This window comes from Vigna unguiculata, chromosome 3 (genome assembly GCF_037176805.1).
Source record: "Vigna unguiculata cultivar grain cowpea cultivar isolate G323 ecotype 2 chromosome 3, ASM3717680v1, whole genome shotgun sequence".
Classification (NCBI taxonomy): domain Eukaryota; kingdom Viridiplantae; phylum Streptophyta; class Magnoliopsida; order Fabales; family Fabaceae; genus Vigna; species Vigna unguiculata.
This window is the reverse complement of record NC_140794.1, coordinates 49,576,873-49,601,307: the sequence shown is the minus strand read 5'-3', so window position 1 is coordinate 49,601,307 and position 24,435 is coordinate 49,576,873. Positions and strand designations below refer to the sequence as shown.

General features: G+C 34.1%; 1 protein-coding gene across 3 annotated transcripts; it reads right to left on the bottom strand.

The window, feature by feature from the left end:
• Window positions 1–149: 149 nt before the first annotated feature.
• LOC114178620 (uncharacterized) lies at window positions 150–18,514 on the bottom strand. 3 transcript variants are annotated; one of them, XR_003603344.2, is made up of 25 exons: window positions 18,167–18,514; window positions 16,050–16,159; window positions 15,210–15,375; window positions 15,010–15,110; window positions 14,776–14,848; window positions 14,556–14,691; window positions 14,226–14,386; window positions 13,851–13,975; window positions 13,675–13,774; window positions 13,512–13,608; window positions 10,733–10,784; window positions 9,528–9,629; window positions 9,301–9,447; window positions 8,966–9,128; window positions 8,639–8,881; window positions 8,360–8,520; window positions 6,352–6,480; window positions 5,994–6,111; window positions 5,661–5,856; window positions 4,905–5,016; window positions 4,668–4,822; window positions 2,262–3,687; window positions 1,708–1,902; window positions 433–1,058; window positions 150–316 (listed from the first exon to the last, which is right to left on the bottom strand). XR_003603344.2 is itself a non-coding variant. In XM_028064626.2 (24 exons), exons 1-24 carry the CDS (start codon window positions 18,297–18,299, stop codon window positions 582–584), a joined length of 4,878 nt encoding a protein of 1,625 aa, XP_027920427.1. In that variant the 5' UTR covers window positions 18,300–18,514; the 3' UTR covers window positions 150–581. The 3 variants fall into 3 exon arrangements, 2 of the variants coding, with proteins under 2 accessions (XP_027920427.1, XP_027920428.1); XM_028064626.2 differs by having other exon boundaries at window positions 150–1,058; XM_028064627.2 differs by lacking the exons at window positions 15,210–15,375; window positions 16,050–16,159; window positions 18,167–18,514 and having other exon boundaries at window positions 150–1,058; window positions 14,608–14,691.
• Between the last annotated feature and the right edge of the window lie 5,921 nt (window positions 18,515–24,435).

Below are 24,435 nucleotides of genomic sequence, written 5' to 3'. Positions count from 1 at the left end.
GTTTTCAATTATATTTTCCGTGTATTAAATGATTCCTTGTAATAATATGATAAAACTATTAATCGATAAACTCATTCCGTAAATTAAATTGAAATATCTTCACACAAACACAAGTGCAATAACTATTCCCCGGGATTTTCACATCATACTGGATAAAAATATGTCGATTTTCTTTTATGCACATCAAATAAGATCCCATCTTAAATTTACATGCATAGCCGAATGTGTATACTGACCGTAAAGGACGAGAGCAATATTTACCAAATGCAATTGATCTGCAACTTCGTTTCTCTATCATGGCAAAGGCTCAATACAACTACATTACAGGAGAACAACACGCTCAGTAATCACAAGCAATGAATCATAGGAAAAAAAGAGAAAGCCCACAATCGCATCAAAACTCGAAAGCAGTGTTCGCAATAGATGATAAACCTTATAATCTCTCCAGATATGGCGCAATATTTGATACCCCATAATCTCTTGTATACTTTCTCTACAAGGTTGTCTCTATTTGCAATACTTTCCGCGGGGTAGCAAAGGTCGTATCGTATATAACAAAGATTATAATCCATCTGAGACACTCAACCAAACGGAGAGGGAACTGGTCCTCCTCCGGCAAGAGCATCTGATCTCTTGATGCTTCCCATTCCGCAGACAATGCATCCAGGTGCAGTCACGGCCGAAAATTTGGCTCCACAGAGATCACAGACATCATATCCAATGGTTGACAGCCTGCTTAATGTGGCAGCACAGAATTGTGAGGGATCTTCCAAAGGATCAATGGACTTGTTTGCCAAACCCCTCTGAACACACAGGTCGATCAGGCTTCTAAATTCCTCCTGCTTGTTTGAAGGTGCTTTAGACAACAGTAATTCTAACATTTGCTTCGAATAGGCATAATTTTGTACATCCATGTTTCTTTTGATGGCAGTTCGAATGCAATTTATTCTGTGCTTAGCTAGAAGTGGCAGGGAACCAAGATGACGTGAAAGTCTAGCCATCTCATCTTTTGCACTTATTGCACTCGGACCATGGACTTTCTGCAGACGTCCAATTTCCTGCAAGAATAAAGGTAATACAATTTAACAATCATCCACTGCATTACAAAACTATAGAGTCGAAGCAATTTCGAAGGTTCATGTCTAAACAGAGAAAGCCAACATTTGTAGACTGCAAGGTTAAAGACTTTACTGCGCAAGTTTACAAAAAATAGTTTCAGCTTAAATAGTGTAGATAACGATTTATTTTCTGTCTTGCAGCTTAGATTCAACTAGTACCCAATCTCAACAAACAAGCTTGTGATTTGTGAACTGTGCTGTCAAATAAAATAACAATAGATAAGGGAAAAACATGACATTTTCTTTGCATATATTCAGATGAACTGGTTAGAATGTGTAGTACTGGCCTAATAAGAGTTTATATTGAGCTGTATATGGTATCAAACATAAGAGGTGTATCATTCGAAAAGTTTGAATCAATTGGATTTTAGCCCCTTTAGCCTTATAATGTAGAGAGTAAGGTGTCTTTTTTGCCCTGCTTGGTACTTCAGCTATTCAACAGGAGTCACCCGACATCACTTACAGCATATCAGGAGTCTTAACACGGATTTTGTGCTTATTGCCTAGAGAAAAAAAAGCTTGTCTACATTTTTATAAGATGTCCATCCTATGGGACCTGCGTTTAAAATTGAACAATTGCGTTCAGTACCCGGAGAAGAGTGACTGCTATCTTGTATTGAGCACAGATTGTTGCTTGAGCTTTTATATCGATTCCACGAGATTGTTCCTTAGCTAAGGCAAGAAAAGCTTCATCAAAGCAAGACAACGCATCTGAAAGATTATTTTGCTCCAGGTGAGCAAGTCCAGTCTTGAAACATACAGAAGCAGCAGCTCCACGAGGAACCTGTCAGAAGATTCATGACATTATATTGGAAACAATGATGAAACAATGTATATGTCGGGCAGGTTCAGAGAAAAGCTAATTCCCTAGTTGTGTCATTATCCAACGAAATAACCTATCATGTTCATAAGCACACTAGCTAAATCAAGATCTTTTCTCAGGCAAATTGTCCTAATTTCTTCTCTAGCATCCGAAAAATTATGACATGAAAATTCTTCTCTAGTGACTTAAGTTCAATCCAGATCATCTAATTCTCGCATTACTACCCAATTCTTTCCTTGACACTCACGAAGGAACAAATATTTCAGAGAACCATGGAACCTGTATCATTCAGATATCACTGCATTTTACTTTCTACATACCTGTCCAGGATGCACAGCAATTTGTTGAGAACCAGTTTGTTGAGTCTTCCCTGAATCGGGAGACTTTGGTGCTCCAAGTATGCTAAGATCAAGAGGTTGACTAGAAATTTGAGCCTGGGTAGCCTGTAACTGAGAGTGAGGTATGACCACAGCCTGAGATGAGGATTGTGGTGGGACACCACCATCAGGAAGTCCTATGGACTCGATTGAAACAACGGGTTGTTGAATGGTTTGAGGGGGAATACCACCTTGAAGAGTAGCATCAGCTTCAAAAGCACCAACTTGATTAGTAGTTGTCTTAATATTTTCAACCCCTGGAGTGTACTTAGAGAGAAAAGTTCCAGCAGGAGGTAATCCAGCAGCCACTTGAAGGGATGGAATTGTATTCTGAAAGAAATCCTCGGGAATAGGTCCTGCTTTAAGTCCCCCACTCACAACGCCACTAGTTGGCTGTGAAACGAGTTCAGGTTGAGTCAATGTATCTGTACCAAAAATGTCACCAGGAGTCGAAACAGTAGAAGAATCTGACCCTGTAATTGCTGGAGGCAGGGACAAAATCTGGCCAAGATCCTGGCTTCCACCAGTTGAGGACCTGGTCCTTGTAGGTGGAGCTAACGCTTCACCAAGTTTAAACTGTCTAGTGGCTTCCTTAATCTTATTCACATCCACAGTAGAAGAGGCAATTGGCTTGTCCCGTATTTTTATGTGTAACTTTTTTACTTTGGATACTCCTTCTTCATCACTACTGCTTCCATCGGCAGCAGTTCCATACATGGATTTCTTAAATTCTTCTTCTGCTTTGGCCTGTTCATCAGCAGAGGAACTGACAAGCTGTTGGTTAAGGCTTTCCAGACCCATCAATGAATCGCCTTTGGTATTACCAACCACATTCGATTGATGATTAGATACAGATTTAACAGAAGATGCTTCAGGTCCATTTATTTTATTATCATTACCTTTAGGCATGAAAACCTTAACCAAACTATCTTCCCTCACCTCTACAATATTGCCCCTTCCTTTGATTGAGCCTAAATACACACCAATATGATCTACAATAATGGATGGTATTGTACCATCATCAGTTTTCATGTATGGTGTCACTTCTGCAGCAAGCTCCCACTGAGGTATATCCTTCACAGCAGTAGGTGTTTTAATTTCCCAGTTTCCACCACCCCATTCAGGTCCTTTTGGAACCATACTCTCAGCGGCAAAGTTGGCAAATATACCTTGCGTCCATCCAGTCGATCGAACTCGTAATATCCTATCACAGTATCTCCTCAATTCTGAGTCAAGACCTTCTTCTTCCAATTTCTGAGCAAGACGCCGCATGGCACTTGGATTCAGGTGGCATATAAACAGATCAAGCATACTTTCATGGTCTGCTATAACTTCAAATGTTTCTTTTGCACTATCAAATTGACCAAACCTGAAAATAACCTTCAATTAGAAAAGTAGCAAACTTGTAGATCATGACATTCAAATAACTTTCAGTACCAGCTGCACGCCAAAACATAATTTATGGGAGCTCAAAGTTCCAACATTCACAAAAGAGATGCATGTCACTAGATCAAGCAACACATCTAAGCTATAAAATGAAAGAAAAAAAAACATTGATATAAGCAACATACAAGATAAACATCTAAAGCCAGACAAAGACAATTTGAAGCGTTATACAAGGAGTAAGAGGCAATCAATAACAAAACCAAAAAGCAAATCAATCTAGAAACAAAAATAAATAGAAATCATAATATAATACACAAACCCTATCCATTTCATCAATGCTACTCATCTACGGTAACAAATGGATGGACTGAATAACAGAAAACATAGAAGCATGTGTAGAAATCATATTTGTATCTTTATTATATATTTCCATGTCCCTTTACCTTAGCTAAATATGAAAATAAATTGCAAACTATAAGATATTGAAGTAAATCCTTAGAGATTATAAGGAAATGTGAAAAATTTCCTAAAATATAATCTAAGATATTCTAAATGACTCAAAGATATCATCACAAGAATGTGAAATGAAACATTATAAGATTTTTTCCAATTTGGATTCTTTGATGAGTTTTTGATGTTATTCCTATGTTGAACCTTTAAGATACACTAATTGACGCTAATTTTAATGTTTTAAAATATATTAAAAACCTTTTTAATATACCAATATTAGTGTATTTTAAAAGTACAGTAGAGGGATAATACGAAAAACTCAATAGAGAATTTGAACTCATATTTTTCATATATTCTAACAAAAACAAAACCTTAACATATTAAAAAAGATTAAAATCTTTAAGATATAGTTCAAGTTAATTAGGAATAAATGAAACGTACATCATAGTTCAATAATTCTTTTATGTACAACAGAAATATCAAAAGCACAATCAAATTTCCAACTTTGCCTACCTGATACAGGCATAACCCAACTGCCTGAACCGGTGAAATAAATGAGATGTGGGGGGGCATTTTGGGTAATCTCTGGAACGCAGAAATTCATCTTTCAAAATAGATAAAGCAGTGGAAAAACGAAGAGCTTTCACAGCATAAACACCGCGCATCACCTATGATGAAAATACTCACCTGCTCATATGTTCAAATAAACCAAAAACGAAAATGCCAAGAGCAAGGAATTATGTTGCCTACTTGAGTGAACTGTGGACCTGATTGTGACAAAGCCACAGCTAAATCTCCACAGACAGGAGATCCTCTAGCAAGAATATCCAGAGACCTTGGTGTTATGCGCAAACTGTCAAACCTGCACTCCAATAAAAGAACAGTGCAAGTGTTACAAGCTTTAATATAAATTTATGCAAAAGCCAAAAGTTTTTGAAGTCTACAACCCAGATTTTATGCCCATTAGATATGATTCATTGTGTAGTATATATCAGAAATTTGGTGCCACTCGAATTTATACAAAATACGGCGTGAAGTCTCATTTCAAAGTTACTTAAGTCATGGCTCTAGGTCAAGGTCAAAACTCGAGCATTGGCTCCCCTCGTTCTAACCGCATCAACTATATGATTTTTATAATCTGTTGTAATGGTTAAGGTCTTCACCATCCTTAATCATCTTGTCTTGTGAAGGCATTTTAGGACAGCAATCAGAAACCAATTAAAAAGCCAACAGTAGTCATTCATGAACTAATAGTTAAAAAAAGTAAAATATGGTACCTAAGCCTCGACTTTTATACATATGACTCGGTAACACATAAAAATTACTAACACCATATTGTGTTACTATTTGATTTATTTAAACCAATTTTGGGTAATAATCTAACTTTCAGCAAAATGGAAATATGCACATCAAACTGCACCTGTTAGGTAAAGTTACCTAAATATTTCCACTATATAAACATAAGTTGAATTTTTCTAGAAGTTTAAAGGAAAAAAAGAAGGAAACCTTGATGTTATTTGGTATAATATTTCTGACAGGTCAAGCTTCTGCTCAAAACTTAGCTGCATTGTGGCAAATCCAATAAGAATTGGTTCAAGAAGACCAACAAGACAGCTTTTGATCTCAACCCTCTTCTTTTGTCTAGGATTGATTTCCGTGGGGTTAGCAAGCAACAATCGGTCATTCAAAGAACCAACCAACACTGCACGAGAAACTCATAAATAGATCAGTAGGACTGCACAAAGAAATGTACAGTAGTTGAAAATAAATAGAATATGCGTATCAAATAATTTATGGTTAACAGATTATGACATCCTAGCAAGCGGCAAGAAAAATTACCCGCATAAGGCATACTGATTGAGAGGATAGGCCTAACTTTTCCATCCCAACCAAGTATACTGATAGTAGTAGCAGTAGAAAAAAGGAGGGCCGGCCCAACCCACAATAGAGATCTAAAGTGAGTATGAGTTAAGGTTTCCACAAAGAGAATATATGTGACACAAAAAATTAAAATTAGGAGGGAGAATTTTAACAAACTCTTTGGTCTATTAGTTTGGAGCAGAGGCAGGGAAAAAGAGTTTCCAAGAAATCCTCCCCTTCAATTATGTTCCCTCCAATCCCCTCCTCTTAACAAGTCAGTTCACTAGTGTAAATAAATGGTTTGTTCATGTTGTATAGAAATAAGTATAAAGGATATTGGAGGAAGTCCCTTATCAGAATTTGCAGAAGTGGCAGCAAGTATATCAAGGGCTGCTGAAACAATAAGGACTCGCTGTGTTGTTAATATTCCAGCAACATATCCCCTAAGAGTTTCTTGCCAGTGCACCTGCCAAATTTGAAGAAACACATATTAGCACCTAGCAGAACAATGTAAAAGAGCTATTAGATAATATTTCCACAAACAAGGAACACAATAATCAACTGAAGCAAGAATGAAGGTTCGAAACCATTTTTATTTTGGATGGATAGGGGGAGGATAGAAAAGGCTCATTAGATATTGCTTCCATTCTTACTTCAAGAAACTAGATGAGTTTAACTCAACCCCACAAAACCAATATGTAAAGTAAGGACTATCAAAGATCTATAAGTTATATTTAAATCACATCTCTAATTGTTGTGGGACTAAACCACCACTAATTAAGACAGTCCACAAAAGAGATTGCAAAGTTAACGTCACTTTCTACCACTGCCCCTCACCCCAAGGGCCACTAGCTGGAGTGTGACAATACAACTAGTGAAGTAAGCACTACCCAAGATTATAAGTTTTATATCATCCCTATAGAGACTGCAATTAAGGCAGTCGACAAAGAGGTCGCAACCACAGTAGAAGTTACTGCAGTTAACGTCACTTTCCAACACTCCCCTCACACTTAGGAACACCAGCTGGAGTATGACAAATGTAGGTGTCCCAACAATGGATCTAAAATAGGCTCTAATACCACTTATATCTGAGTGAGTCAATTTTATGGTTTCTTAGAATTTGGAAATAGCTTAACTCAAACCAATAATACTCACTTCAAAAGCAAGGACTGCTCAAGCTTTATAGAATCTATTTAAATCACATCTCTAGTCAATGTTATACTAAGAACGCCTAAGACTTGCATCTTAGTGGCTATAGTTTATGATGCTTAACTTAGCCTTTCTAGTCAACCTTTCCATACGTAGCCCTTCCCAACCTAAGGGTGACCAAATTTCAGGCGGCTTTCCAACCTCCAAATGCCTAGGGCTATAGACCAGAAGGATGGAAAACTGGTAATACAAACAGTTGGACAATGGATCTATAATTGGCATCCACTCATATACTATAATTTGACCATAGCTCAAATTGATGTGACATCTCAAAGCACACTTTCACATTGAGAAAATTGGACACATTAAGTGTAGAACTGGATATTTGTGAGTGGTCCAATTGTCAGTGACCCAATAAGCATAACAAACCTTGCTATAACAAACTCTAAAACCATCTTAAAAAGTGAGCTTTGGGCCTAAATCAACTTTATAAAACTGATTTGTAAAATAGGGTTTACATCCACTTATATACTATAATGTGATCAATAAATTAACTTGTAAGGTGAAAAATGTCCAAACATTATAGGTTGTATTAAGTCATATATTTAGGCAACGCAAACCTAAACATACCTACGAGTCACACGTTAGTGATTGTAATTGATGACACATAGGTGACCAAGTGACTTTCTAACATTGCAACATAAATTGTATAAGTAATTTTTTACTAGAAATTATACCCACAGACAACTACCCTCCATATTGTTTCAATGAAAGGAGATGCATATGCAAGACAGGAAACATGTAACATTGAAAAATTACTCTAAATGTCTACCAGTGGCAACCACCTTAAAAAGTCCTTTAGCATAACACAAAGAAGTATCCAAATGAACTCTAAGGCCAAAGAATCAACCACAAAATTCTAGCACTTTTTTCCAACAAAATAACCACAGAACTACAAATTGAGAACAACATGAAAGCATTTTAGCATCTCTCTATTGGTTCCAAAAGTTGTAAAATTAACACTTGTTTTTGGAGATCCATGAGGCAAACCCAACCTTCACCAACACATAGACTACTAAACAATTTGTTTCCCTCTTTTTCTAACTCATATTTTCCAACTATTTTCACTTAACTTCAAAGATGCACTTAAGAGCTATTTGGTAACCATAATTGAAACACACACTTCTAAATGATACCTGAAGTACAATCTCGTTTCTTTTCAACTTAATTGACTTTTTCCCCTCACTATTAGTTGATAAGTACTGGCCATTGGCAGTTGAAGTTGATAGACGGTACCCTTGTATGAGCTTTGCAATTCCAATTTGGTTTCCATGAGTAGCGAACATCAAAGATGAATCTACATTCACAGAAATCACTTTCAATACTTAATGCTATATTCTAATTTCAACAAGTGACGAATTTGTCTGTTAATGGACAGATAAATGGATTCACATATGGTTGAGATATTCAAGCACCTAATGGAGTAGAAAAAATGCGATCAACTTCAGTTTCAAACATATACGGTGTTGGGCCACGAATTGAACCAACAGTTGTCTCTGCAGTTGCAGTTGCAGTTGGGTTCTCTTCAAAAACATTTTCATTGTCCTTAGCTTCTTGAGAGGCCCCTCCTGGTAGAGTATATACACTCAATACTGTTTTGTCATCATCAAGGATTGCAAACTGATTTTCATTGGGGCCAACAAATGCTGCATCTCTACCTACAAGACGGTTACTTGAATTATTAAGATGTAACACATGACCCAAACCTGACTGAGAAAAAAGTTTACTCCAGTTAGAAATACCTTTTACTGTGCTGCTTTTACTGTTTGCTACCTGTGCATCACTATTTTCCCAGTAGAGCACAACTTCATTTGTTGCACCACTAAATTCATAAACTACAAGAAATAAGCGCTGTTTTTTACTGTGTATCAGGTATTTTGCTCTGTACTCCACATTTCCAGGAATCTATAGAAAAATAATGAATAACATTACAAGGATGAATATGCCAAATTTGCATAATTTTCCGGTTGAAATATATAAATACTTCCAGCAAATCAATATTATGTAAAATGAAAATCTCAACAAAAAATCACAAATACAGAATGATGTTTGTCAAAAATACTACTCTCTATGTTACCGAAGTATATAGCTTCCGGTAGACAGTGTCAGATCCAGAAGAAAGATTATGTGCCATAAGGTTCAGTCCATCCATATAGTATGCCCTGACAGGATAATGCAGAACTCGGTTTCCTTTACTAAAGAAATTTAGCTCCAAATGAAAAGGCTGGCAGTGCACAATGGCGTCAGTTGATTGAACAGAAAATAAAACAAATTTTTCAAAACAAACTGTTACATGAATCATACCTCGTAAACTGGAAAGTCCTTCAGATGATGCTTGTTATCAAGAACAGTGATAAGGGGCAAGCGTGATATAGGAGAAATTTTTGCATGGCCTTCCATAAAATGCTACAAAAGTATGTAAAGGTATCATTAAGAAAAACTTGATGTAAGAAACAAAATTGCAGACCTCTCACTTCTTTGTCTCTTAAAGTGCATAATGTAATGACATAGTATGTGGAAACAGGAAAAAAAAAATGTTTCATTGATCTGCAGCAGATTTTCTCTGGAATACATTTTGTATAAAAATTGGGTCTACCCTAAGGACTTCAATTTCTTTTCTCCTTATTCCATTTAGAAGACATGGCTTTAGTAAAGCCTGTGATGCACCAATACGTTCATCAGACCCCATTGTATCCAAAACCTTAGATACAACGAAAATATGTATTGGTAGAGTGTGTCAGTAATTAAAAATAGGGTTAAATATGTTTTTGGTCCTTCAAGTTTCAGCGAAATTTGGATTTAGTCCTTCATCAAAATTTTTGATCAATTTAGTCCTTCATATTTCAAAATGCGTGAATTTAGTCCTTTTAACCAAATTTTGTTACGTTTATCTGACGTTTCAAGCGCATTTCATGATAGTATTTAAATTATTTACACTGTTTGACACATTTTTGCTTCAATGTTAACTTAAATACTATCATGAAATGCGCTTGAAACATCAGATAAACTTAACAAAATTTGGTTAAAAGGACTAAATTCACACATTTTGAAAGATGAATGACTAAATTGGTATAAAGTTTTGATAAGGGACTAATTCCAAAATTCACTGAAACTTGAGGGATCAAAAACATATTTAACCCTTAAAAATAAAAGAGTGCTTAATGTATGTGGAAAGAGTGTTAGAACTATTCCTTTTGGTACAACTAATAACCCTGTATTGTGAATTCTAGTTGTCCTTTGGGTTTAACCTTATAAAAGACAACACGTAACAAGGATCCCACACCCAACTCCTTTTTCCTTATAAAACACTCTGGAGTGTTTTCTCTGTTACATATGAAGAGAGATTGATAAGCCTGTTACATGACTCAATTCTAGATGTTTCTTTTGTTATTTCTTGAAGACAACTTATTGTCTTTAGTCTTAATTTGATAACAGCAGAAGATCAGTTCCATATGCAACATTAACTCCAATTCAATAACAACAATAAATAAATAAAATTAGAAACATACACTATAAAGAAAAGCCTTCCTCGCAATATCTGATATCGTAAGATGCCCTTGGCTGCAATAAATAGTACAGATATCAACAGTGACATCAGATCCTTACGGAAAAAATAATTAAGCACAATTTAGGGAAGTATCCAACCATTGTCAAATTTCAAACTGATAACTTAATGCTTAAACTAAACAATTACCAGAAGACTAAATTTGGAGTGTGTATAGTGATTATGAAATAATAGATTATCTTGGACCCCACAATTTGACAGGAGAAGCAACTGATCCTACCAAGTCATCCCCAAGGTAGCATGAACAGAACAAAATAGGAACAAATGGAATGGAACGCCGTTGTTTTGTTTACTTAGAACTATTTTTGGTAGGCATAGAACAAAATATAACAGTGTCCTGATTTTGCATTTGGTGCATACTAAATAGAATAGAACACTGTTTTCAGCTATATATGTTGGGGTGCCAAAGTGAGACAACCCGACTTATCCGGGTCGGCTCACCTTTTGGTGAACCAAATATTTTGTAACCCAATTCGACCCAGCACAGATTGATGGGTTAGTGGGTTGACTCACTTAAAGATATCTTGTTCCAATTTATTTTATATACTTATTGCAATACAATCAAAATGGATTAACTCAACTCATTTTTGTATAACAATACAATCAAAGTGTTTACCTATTTCTCCAAACATTAAATTATTATAAAGATAGTAGTTAAAAATTAAAGTGTCATAATTTTCCAACAAATAAATTAAACATCCAAATTATTCAAACATTATTGAACAACAATCTAGTTTTGAAAAGATCAAATTGCCAGCCTACATAATTATAAGTAGTAAATAATTATAATAAAAATATGAAAAAATGGTAAAAAATATACTAAAAAGTTGTTGTTAGAGGGTACAAGTCAACCCAGCTCAAACCCACCAAATCAAGTTCAATTTAATCCACATTTAAAAAAAAAAAAAAGAACTTTTTCCAACCCACAACTTGAAACCGTGGTGAGCCAAGTTGGTTTATGAGTTTAATTCCATTTTGACATCTCTATATATATGTATCTCCATCTTATTTAAGGTTGAGTATTTAAAAATAAAATAGAAAAGACACTCCTTTATGTTCCACTTTACAATGATCATCATATAATAATTTGAAAAGAATGTCAAGGCTACTGTAACAACTTATGCATATCTGACAACGACTTAATGTAACAGGAAGAAACAAATTTAAAAGATATTATAAAAAAGTCATTAATAACAATACTGGTTTGATTTTAGAACATAAATGCATAGAATAATTGAATACAAAGATAAATACTCTAACATGTAAATATAAATGTATTAGGTAAGAGATGATAGAAGTGAGCATCAACTGTATTATTAAAATGGATGGTTAAGATTAAAATTGAAGAAAATAATCTTGACCATCTTTGTATGTTTATTTGATCAAGATTTACTTCTTTCACCTCTCATGCTGGCACTACAATATATATGTGTGTGTGTGTGTGTGTGGTAAAAACAGTCCCCGTTTTAAGAATGTAAGAAATATAAACATAAGTCATCCAACCCTACATATATGATCAAGATTAAAAATTAGTTACTCACCATAAGACTACTTAAGAAAACTATGTGCATTTATCTTTTAATCCTAACCATTAAAACATGATTCTATGGTCTACATCTATTGTTTTCATTTCTCACAGTAGCAAAAGTTTTCACTTGAGACGTTCCCCCTAGATTTTGGGCTTGAGGTGTGTAATTTAACATCACAAAATCAACTTAAAAGTTGAGGACTGAAAAATCTTTATAAGGATCAACAATTAACCGTATCTCTACATGATACAAGATCTCAACCCCTTAAGAGCCTACATCCCAGCAGCACACTCCAGAGACATGCAGAGGTGCTTCCTCAACTACATAAGAACCTGCTGACACCTGGGTCAGCGGTAACTGGCTGAACCAAAAATTGCACTACAGGTGTAAAACAAAAGGCAGAGGATTGAACAAGAGTAGCTCTGCGACCAAAACTAAACTAAACAGTAATAATCTAATTGGATTTTCCATGACAAAGAATAGAATATGTAGGGCAAACAAGATATAACCAAATTAGAGTATATAAATGGGGTGCAACTCATTCTATGAGCTTGATTTTCAAGGTGAGTCAGGCCCAGAAACAAAATTGAAAGATGATATTATAGAGCGTATCCTAGTTGTTGTTGGACATATTGAACGATCTACAGATTCTCAAGCTTGCAAACTTCACACGCAACTCAAGATGTTTAGTCTACACCATAGTGACATTGGCTAATGATATGACCAACTTAGTGCATGCGTGCGTGTAACAAAACAAATCAGAAAACTTACAGTGCAGTATTTCAAATTTCACTAATTAAAACACAATACTTCGACAACTTCAATACTAGTAGATTTGTTGACCAAACCCATACGCAGATATTGGTATCAAGATCCATAGAAGGATACCCAATCAAGATAAAACTCTTAGTAGTAGAATAGATATAAGCCTAAGTGGTTTAAGAGAAAGTTTTAATCCCATTTCCCATATTCACTTTATTTCCTATTTTAGAAGAGGAAATGGTGGAAACAAAATGAACTTTGAAAACAAAGTAACACATTTTGTAATTATTAATGAAAACATGAAACCAAACAAAATAAAAAGTAAGCCAAATAGATCCTTAGTCCAAACAGCATAGCATAATTAACCTTATCATGTTCTTATAAGAGACTATTGACATCCGATCCTCTAGATAGCTGCATTTTCTAACTCACCCTTTAAGATGATGCTCTTGTAGTTGAGATTGAAGTTGATGGTCTGCTAACACTCCAGAAGAACCCAACACAGAAAGTTTTTCCCTTAAAACAGATGCTGCAAAGCACCTCTACCATCAGCATATCTTTAATGTTAATTATATACAAAATGAAAAGCAATTACCTGAAGATCCTCGTGCACTTTGTAAAACTGCAAACAGTTGCTTTCTCCCTTCTCTACTGTATCTGGCCCTATTTTTTGAACTGTCGGCTACTGTCACATTCTGATAAAATAAACACCAATTTATCTTCCACATTCACATACAAGCAAGGTATAAACAAAGTAAGGTAGCACGTAACTGCAAAAACTAGTGCTGCTAAATTAAATTTTGGATGAAACTCTAAAGATTTGATGCGTGGCAATGGATAAACTGTTTCTCCACCCTGTTGAGAAAGGATGCGAGGGATATCAAGTGATTCAATAGCTGCATCATAATTTAATACATATTAGCCAAACACTCATAGAAAGAATAGTACAAGAATGAAGTATGACTATTGTTATTATGTTCTCTCACTATATATCTATCTATTAAAAGATTCTATAACTACGAGGAGAGAGGAAAAGTAGAAGCAGAAATATTCTGCATTGTAATTAAAATAAGCTATCAAAATTCAACACCAACAGGAAGTCATCAGGTATTCAAGGTAAAGGCAGCAAGAGTCAATATAGCCAACCTGCAGGCTCAAAAAAATTAGCCTGAGTGGGAGGTCCATTAGGATTAACTGCAACACGTGTTTCCCAAACATGAAGATTTCCATCCTTAGATAGAGTTACAAGTAAGCGCAACATGGGGAGCCAAGCAACTGATGTTATAGGATGAGAGCCAACTTGTTTTCTGAAATTTCAATAACAAAAAATTATTACATATAACCATAAGAAGCAGCCTAAACTCAAATATTTACATATAAACACAGGATAATAATAAATAAGAAACCATAGGTGACAATGACTAAGCCCCAATCATGGTACAAGAAAAAAACCAGATCATAGTAAATTAAACTCACATTCCAATCATAATAGGTCTCTCAGTTGATACATCCCAGACCAGAAGTGTACCTCGTCGGTCCCCAACAAAAATCCATTCCAGGGTCGGATGAAAGGCAAATGCACCGGCACCAACAAGCTTTATGGTATTGTCAACTGAGTAGTAAAAACAATATAAATACAAAAACTATTAATATAAAGCATATCTATAGGAAATTAATATGTAAGAAATCATCTTACTTTGTAGTGTGTAATGAACAGCATAGGTATGAATATTATATGCTCGAATCAACCCTTCTGCATAAGCAACATACTGTGATGGAAAAACAATCCAGTCAAATTCAAAAAACATAGGATTGTAGTATATCATTAACATAAGAAACTCATCACTAGAAATGTCTTACACCAGAACCACATCACATGTACTTACAAGAAAATGTAATCTCCTAAAATGATGCACAGTGAAAACATTACCAAAACAGGGAGGCGAGGATGACAAGCAAGGTTGACAACAGGCTTCTTCAAGTCTGTCTTAATTTTTGTGGGTGCTCTACCACCTTCAACAGTTCCAACAACTTCATTTGTGCAAAAAAATATTTAACAGAAACAATCACCATCAGTAACCAAACTAGTACAAACACATTTGTTTAAACACATTATAAGGCATATCCAACCTGTCACACTCATTCGTTTATGAAACCCAAAGAAAACAACAGGTTGTAGTGGGGTCAAAGCCATATGAACTTCTGTATCAGAAGAAATTTGCTCTGTCTTCTTCTCTGGTGAATGTAATACACATGTTTGCTCTAAGTCAAAATCACAAGACCGTATTGTACAATCCTACAGATGTAAAATCAACCAACAGGCACGATAAGAAGAAAAGAACTGCCCAATCACAATATATAAACTAATATAGAATACAATTGAGGGGCATAACTAAAAAATAAAACAGGAATAGCAAGTGAATTGTCTTACTTGCAAAAAGACCTAAGTAACAGAATATGAAACAAACGAAATTCATAAAAGATCAAAACTGATTAGAAAAAAAAAACAAAAGTTGAAATGAATAGGAGAATCTGTGCTTAAGCATTTTTGTATCTAAATGAACATTAACATTAAAATCAAAGAATAATATAAACATTCTTTTCAGTGAAACTTCTTAATTTTAATTTTTTTTTTTTCTGGATTTCATCAGGTCAAATACTTCATCAGTTAAGAAAGATCCTAATTCCTAAAATGTTGTCCACATCATCCGCAATACATCCATCAAGATTTTATTTGCATATTACCACCTCTATAGCCAAAAATACAGAAAAAAAAAAAATCCTGAACATTTGTGTGCAACAGAGAGAAAATTAATGTTTCTGAACAAACCACAATCTTTTGCAAAACTACATCCTTCTTTCATCATAATGAAAGCATGTCTACACTTTCCACTAAGAATTTCAGATACAGCAAAATGGATTATTTTGAGGGATGAATGAAGGCACATGAAAAGTTCAGTTATGGTCAACCTGGAGGATTGCAATCACAGTATGCCCACTTGTAGGACTATAAGACATTCGTACAACAGGTGCCCCAATGTCAAGAGCGGAAATCTTGCTTCCTGTTAATGCATCAAATTCTGCATACATTGAAACAAACCATCAAGTAAAACAGTTAAACCCAAATCAAGTCAACACAAAAGGAAATGCACCATGCAACAACAATAAGTCCACTCAACTCAGACTCAAACAAGAGTTCTAAATATGGGAAAACACTTTATTTACACAAGACAATAGATCGATTAGAATCCCGACTAAATTTAAAAAAGAAAGGACAATAACATATACATTACTAAACCCATATTTTCTAACAGTACTTGACAATATCAGCCATTACTAACCTATAAAGCTACAAACAGTAGTTCAGTCTCTTATGACATTGTTGCACTAATCCATTTGTCCTCTAATCCACATAAGATAAGAGGATTTGGTCTCTAAACATCTAAGATTTATTTTCCTGCAAATCCTATTTTCAGTTTCTCACTTCATTTCACAGCAATGCCTCCTGCCCTGAGAATAAGTTCTTGTGAAAATCATGCACTCCTTCCTGATCAAATCCTTTGTTCAGACTACTGTTCCTGATCGGATTAAAACCAATGATTTACTTCAGATTCAAAGATCCCTAAGTTTATCTCCTGATTGTTGTGTAATGTGGACTGTTATTTGTTCTTGCATTGTTTGGCACCTTCCTTTTCTTGAAAAATAAGTTCTTGTGTTTTGGTGAGCATCGGGTTTGTCCCAAGAATCTTCCGCAGCCTTCTGTGCATTAATGCGAAGGATTCAGTAATGCTAGGCATGCTGTAAAGATTTAGCATTGTTCTGAGTTGGCTATTTTTTGGTGTATTTTATTAGAAAGATATGCTAGAATTTTCTCTGGACTCTTTTATTGAGCTCATTAGGAATCAAGAAGTTTTCTACCTTCTTTGCGGTATTGCATTTATATAGGAGTATCTTTGATAAACCCTCAAGTGTCTGGCATGCAATGTTGCATGTTTTTCGTCCATATTTTTTATCTTTTCGTTTTTCATGACATCTTTTTTCCTTAAGGATATTTTATCCTTTGCATTTGAATCTTTCTCAACTTTCATAATAAATCATTTGTTTATGAAAAACATTTTGACTAATCTATTAGGCCAGGTTGATGTCAAGTTTAGACTAATCTATCGCTTTGTTTCTATGATTCTAAAAAATTTATTATTCATTTAATTAGAGAACATTTATTAGAAATGAAATATTTTCACTCCCTTCCCTTTTTTCCTCAAAAACCCCACTCCTCAGCATATGCTTATGATTTTCCTTCTGAAAGATGTAGAGAGAAATTATCTATATGTTGTTCCAGAGGGCTCAATAATAGCAAGTGTTGGCAACAAGGTTTTAAAAATAGGTGCACAACAGGAGTTTTGGCTGAGATGTTAAAGATCATGACACAATTTTAGACCTTTATAGGAAAATATGACATATACCAAAATGTTACAAATCTAGGAGCTTATGTACGTTTCAGAGAGAGTGAGAAAGAATGTATGCTTCATAGTTCAAACTTGGATCCGGTAAAATATGTAACATGAGGTGATAGTGTCTGCTTCATAGTTCCTAACGAGGTGATTATAGATATACAGTAAAAAAGTAGTTAATTAACAACGGCTCAGGTATCACGGATCAAATCAACATAAAAAATAGCTTCTACTGGTGTTTGTGCCTTCAAAAACTAAAGTTTCAATTCAAATTAAGCCGCAGGAGCATTCATCAACCATTACAAATATATATATATATATATATATATATATATATATATATATATATGAGCGTCTGAGTGAGTGTCTGCTTCATAGTTCATATGTAGATGATTGTGAATACCCAGCAGAACCGTAGTTAATTACCAACGGCTCAGATGTCACGGATCAAATCAGTACACAAGATTACTTCTACTATAGTGCGCGCCTTAAGAAACTAGTGCTTCCAGTGCAAGTTAAGTACCATCAAACGACCATAACAAGCACACAGTTAAACAAACTGAATTGCGAATTAGCAAGGTAAACTAAGTTCGAGGAATCGAAGAGGTACGAAAAGAGATAGTGTTGGTGTCTCACCGACGATGTAGGTTCCTATGGCGACCGCGACAAGAGCTTGGTGAGGATGGAAGCAAGCAGCGTGAGGCTGCAGAGGCCTAACTCCACGGCCGACGTGGCGCAGATCCAGGTGCTGCAGCGTCGTCCACTCCATGGATCGCGTTCCCAAACCAGCAACACTACTTCACCACATTCAAATCTTGTTTGCGCTTTTTCGAAAACCCGAAACTGTGCTTTCCAATGCTGCAATTATCGATCTGCAATGGAGTGCGGAGAATCCAGGGAGAGATGAGCAGTGAGATCGCGGGACGGGGCGAAGTTAGGAATAGCCTGGTGCAGAAGTTGGAGATGGAGACCAAAGGAGAGGAGTTAAAGAAAGAAAGTTGTTTTGATTTTCATACGGGGTCAAGCTAATTTCCTTACCGGGCCTAATCCTGTCGGCTGGTGGAGTAAGGGTTTTTCTTCCTGCACCCCCTAAATTACAGAATACCCGTTTTATCCTTATAAATTTATAATAAAATTGGACAAGTCTTTACTTCACCTTCTTTCTTTTACGTCTGCACCCGAACCTTTCTTCATCTTCATTTATTCTTTGACTTCTTTGAGTGTTTCTTTATTCTGCACCGAACTTTTCTTCATCTTCATTTATTTTTAGACTTCGTTGAGTGTTTCTACATTGTCTGGGTTCATCATTGAAATTCTTTTTAAGTTGTAAAAAGGTTTAGAGGCATGAGCATACGTAAAAGATCAAACCAAGATGAAGAAATGGTGAACCAAAATAAGAAAGAAAGACTTAACAAAGGTCGAGAACAAACCAAAGATAAGATTTGGGTGTAAGAAGGAAGAAGGTGAAGTAAAGACTTGTCTTTTTATTATAAATTTATAAAGATAAAACGAACATTTCTTAATTTAGGAGTGCAAAAAAAAAAACAATAGGACTGCAAGAAGAAAAGCCCGTGGAGTAACTGAGCCGCATTTATCGTGGAGCAGACCCAATAAAATATGGCTAGATTCTAATTGGACTGATAATTTCGTTTAGCACTCTAATTCTTTCTTCTTGAACTTTTATAAGAAAAAGGTCCAAATTACTAATAAATTACAAACATTTTGAGTTGCATAATTGCAAAATTAATTATAGATTTGTGCAACTCATAATTTAAAAAGGTGTTACAAATTGTATAGACGAATATGTATTTAGTATTGTACAATTGGGTTTCAAATCATGTATTATAAAATGTATTTGAAACTGTATAATTTAAAATTCAATAAATTGTGAGTTATGTAATTAAGAAATTTTGGATATATTATCACTCCTAAATATATTTTAAGTTGTACAATTCATAATATATTTATAAAATTTGTAATTCAAAAATATTAGATATAACTAATTTAGAATTATTCAACACTAACACTAAGTGGAGGGATGTGCATGAAAAAATCATGAATAAGGGAAAAGATCTCTTTTACAAAAACTTCTTTTGGGACTCTTCAAATAATGTCAACTTGTATTTTTATTTTTGTGTGTTGTCAGATTACCCGAATTTGGAATCCAATTTTATTATATTTCAAAGGTTTAATTAACTTTTAAGTTCCTTATGAAACTTGTGACGTTGAGTTGAGTCTTTAATAAACTTTTGTAGTTTATTAAGTTTTAGTGGTTTAATTGCATTGTGTGAATTATGTCACCTAAATTAGTGGTTCTTATATGTTATTTTATATTTTTTTTAATCATCATTTATTTCATCATTTTTCTCACTAATTTCAACTACTTCATCCTAAGAATTTTGCAAAATTAGTTGTATATCTGATTTGACTCTAATCGTAGAAGATATTAAAGAGGTACAAGTAATGTTCATCCGCGATGGCCTAAAGAAATTTGTCACTTTACTCGTTGGCTATCCATGAGAAAATACTCTCAAGTTTTTTTTTATATTTGTGGGTACTCATTATACCCACAAACAATTATTTAAAAACAAATCTTTAAATTATAAAATTAAATAAATAAAAAATTAAAGCATAATTCAAATCAAATTTCAAAATATTATTACAATTCAAATGAGATTCACCAAAATATAGATTTTAAAAATTAATATTTTTAAAAATAACTTCAATTTTATATGCCTAGATAGAAAATAAAAATATATGAAATCAACTTTTAAATAATTCTTCAATAATTAATGTTTTTTTCGTTAGTAAATTTATTTTGATCATTTGATTTAAAAAAAAAACTAAAATAAAACTCACTAATAATTGTTATCTAAGAAAAGTATAAAAAACTAAATAAGTATGAGCAGGTAAAAGGCACTTGTACCCACCTCATTATTTAGTATATGTCACGGACTTTATCCATGAATATTAGTATAGAGTTTTTTGTCATTCCTTCTTCCATCTTATGAATCATGTCAAAGTTTTAAGTGCATTCACTTGTGGAGTCAACTTTTCAGTTTAGTCATCACCTCCATGTTCTACAACACATGCATGAAGTTTTAATTTAAATGTTTCACATATTTTCAGTGTCAAGAGTGGAGAACGCAGCCATGTTTCAAATGTTTTTTATGTTAAAGAGAATTGCATTATTCATGTGTGGTTCCTTCATAATTAATACACACGACAACATCGCTAAAGACTGATTTTTATGAAAACTTTTTTACGGGTCAATACTTTGCTCACCAAAGGTTGATTATTAAATTTTTGGATAAGAACATTGTGAATGAGGTTGGAAATTTATTGATACTATGTTAAAAAACAAACTATAGTAATTGAAATTACTAATAAAAATTATCACATAAGTGACAATAATTATAAAATTATAATAATATAAATTTTTAAATTTTTAAAATAACATGTGAATAAATTGATATCATGTTAATAAAAAAATTGAATAACTGAAACTCAATTGAGAAATATAATATACAAACATGTTATGGATTATTCAATCTCTACACTACATAATTGGAATACAAACTATCCGATTTTTACATTTGTAGTGCAATCAACCAAGGGAAGAGAATGACAAAAAGATATAGAAATTTAGATTCGTTTTAAAGTTAGAAAAGTGTTTAAAACGATAAATATAGAGTTTAAGAAGAATAGCCAACCTTTTCGAACCAAATTGATTTTTTCCTCTCACTTGAGCTTCATAAATTTCAGTTTTTTAACAGACAAGACTAGGGTAACTTTCTACATGCAGGCATGACAATATTGCAATGTAAAAAAGTAATAATAATAATAATAATATTTTGAATTAAAAGTGTTATATAATTAATTTTGAATTGTTGTTATAATACTTTGTTTCTTCACCTCGGTGTGGTGTGGTTTGTCCCTTATGGGAATGAATTGTTGGATTAATTAATTAACATGTTAATACAGAGAGAGTGTGATAGGTTTGACAAACGACAAAAGAATATTGGTGGAATGTGATGAAAACGACAAGTCGTAGATGAAAATAAAAATATTTTTTTGATACTTTATTACTGGAGCACTAAACCAGAAAGCATTCCAACACGCATATCTAACTTCTCTCTCGTCGTGTGGCTTAAAATCACGAACTCCGCTTCCGAATTCGCATGATTGCCAAAAAGGATGAAAAGGAAACATGTCTGCAAGGGACCGTAGTTTGAATATAGTATCAATTTGTTCCTCTGATGTGATCTCAGTCCCTAAGAATAGCGAGTTCCAGCAACAATTATCTTTGATATTTCTTTTTTTTTTTTCAAGTGTTTGAAGTTTTAACATAGGATGTGCCGAACTCTGGAACATACAGAGAACAGAAAAATGGCGAAGCGAGATTGGCTTACGGAATGAGTTGTGGTTTTTTCCAGATTACTTTGGAGGCAAACGCATAATAATGATTGAATGCGTGTCATTTTCCCCATCATGGATTCTGAGTACTAGTTCATAGTGTTACTATTATCCATATGGTTGATTCCTCTATTATCATGAATGCCAAATGAAAGCACGCTGATAATTGCGAATAAACATGAAAATTTGAACCAAATATATGTACTGTGTGTGAAGGAAACAGGGTTCCAGATACTCTCTCTCTCTCGCTCTGCACCAGGATTATTCCCAAACCATTATTATTCTTACGTTGCAATCATGCTGTACCAAATTCAGCTGAACAATATCCTTAGGAATTTATTAAATATTGGAATTATTGTTCTTAAATATTGGAGTCTGAAAGAGATTACCCACAAGCTATGTAAATAACATTTCCCTTTTAGGTTTAAGTTTATTTATTCTTTGATTGCAAGCTTTCATTTTAGAAAAACTTATACCCAACTGACCCTGAGAAGCACCCTAATTTAGTGGTTATAATTTTGAGGTAGTTTGTGATCCTTTTTAGCCCTTTAAAACTTGAAAGGTGAATGCAAAAAGAAAAAAAAAAAAAAAACACAATTTTATGGTCAAAACAAAATTATGTGTAGACAATAACAGAGGGCAGGTGTATGGAATCTTATTCCTGTTGGGCTACCTAAAATTCCACCTTTGTGGATAAATGGGTATCTGTAGCCCTTATGCGGATATATACGACAACTTCAAATGGCCTTTGAAAATAAACATGTGAAAAACAATAGTTTTTTAACATTTCATATTAATATTTATTTTACAATAAGTGGGTTAATTATTGAACAGTATTATAAATATTACAAATAATATATAAATTTAATTATATTTTACTTTTTTAATATTACTGGAATTTAAACGTGAGAAGATGAAAATGTCAACTCTAAGGATCATTAAGAACAAAGGATTCCGTAAACGGGATAGTTACTCCAAGTTGATCCAAATGTGGAATATAACTTCATTTATGGTATGTTTGGACGATACAATTTAAAACGTTAATTAATTTATTTGGAAAGTTTAATTTTTTTTTAAAAAAATGAAATATTTGGATGAAAAAATTAAAAAAAAAATGAAATTGAGAAATTTTAAGAGAGTATTTCAAATAACTAAAATGTAGAATTTAAAAATCACTAAAAATCGAAAGAAATTAACATTTTTCAAATTGTGGAATTGTTCATTACTTAAGACAAAAAAAGTTCAGAAGTTCAAAAAGTCGAGTCAAGTCGTACAAAAGGTCTAGATAACTCAATTCGGGTCGAAGGTCAAGTAGAAGCACGAGTCCAAGGTTAAGAAGAGTCGACCCAGGTCGAAAGTCAAATCGAGTCAGCCTGAGTGGAGGTCAGTTGAGTCGGTCCAAGCCGAAGGTCGAGCTAACTCAGGCCAAGCCGAAGGTCGAGCCGAGTCATCCCTAATTGAAGGTCGAGCTAGGTCGGCCTTGGCCAAATGTCAAACCGAGTTAGTCTTGGCTGAAGGTTGAAACGAGATGGCTGTGAACCAAGTTGGTTTGAGTTGAAGGTCAAGCCTAGTTGTCCGTGTCGTACGTCAAGCCGAGTTAACTTGAGCCAAAGGTTGACTGGAGTCGACCTAGGCCAAAATTATACTCGAGTAGGCCCAGACCGAAAGTCTAGACGAGATGGTTATGAGTTAAGTCGGTCTTGGCCAAAGTTCAAGTCAGGTCGGCCTAGGCTAAGGGTCAAGTTGAGTTGACTAATACATAAGTTTTAAAGTAATATACCCTGCAGAAGGTTGAGTTGAGTCAACTCGGACTGAATCAATTCAAATCGACTCAGGTAGAATCGATTCAAATTGTGTTGAGGTCAAATAGATTCAAATTGAAATAGGTCGAATCACTTGAGGTTGAGCTAAGTTAAGTTAGACTTAAAGGTAGAGTTTAATTCACAGTAAAATAGACATTGAATTGCTTTATTTAAACAAGAAAATCGAAATGTAAAATATTTCAATTACTTTATCCAAACTAATTATTTAAGAAACGAAGATAATTCAATTACAAGTAATTCAATCACTAGGTATTTCAATTTCTTGAAATTGTTGAAATCCATCATCCAAACACAATGTTAATTCTTTTTTCCTTATTTTTTATCTAAGCAATACCAATTAAAATTAAAATTGTTGTAGATTTTTGGGATTGGAAACTTCCAAATAATTCACATTACCCTTTTTTTCTTAGAGAGTAAATCATGGTATAAAATATCAATTTTAATTTATGCTTTTACAGTCCCACAAAATCTATTGGAAGTCTTGGCTAAAGATTGGGTCAATTTGGAGTATATAAGTGAGTACAAACCTTACCTTAAAAGTTTGTTTTGTGAGGTTGAGTCAGACTTAAAATTCACTTATTAACATGGTATCATAATCATTGTTAGAGTCTATCCTAGCAAGATTTGTTGTTTATTGGTTATATTGTTTCACCTGTTATCGAATCG

What these genes read in the sequence shown, in the direction of transcription:
- LOC114178620 (XM_028064626.2), bottom strand. Translation starts at nt 18,299, where the DNA reads ATGGAGTGGACGACGCTGCAGCACCTGGATCTGCGCCACGTCGGCCGT. An exon ending in TGTTCATTACACACTACAAA is followed by an intron (nt 14,692 to 14,775) that starts GTAAGATGATTT and finishes TTTACTACTCAG; the next exon opens with TTGACAATACCATAAAGCTT. An exon ending in TAGCAGTCACTCTTCTCCGG is followed by an intron (nt 1,059 to 1,707) that starts GTACTGAACGCA and finishes TTATTCTTGCAG; the next exon opens with GAAATTGGACGTCTGCAGAA.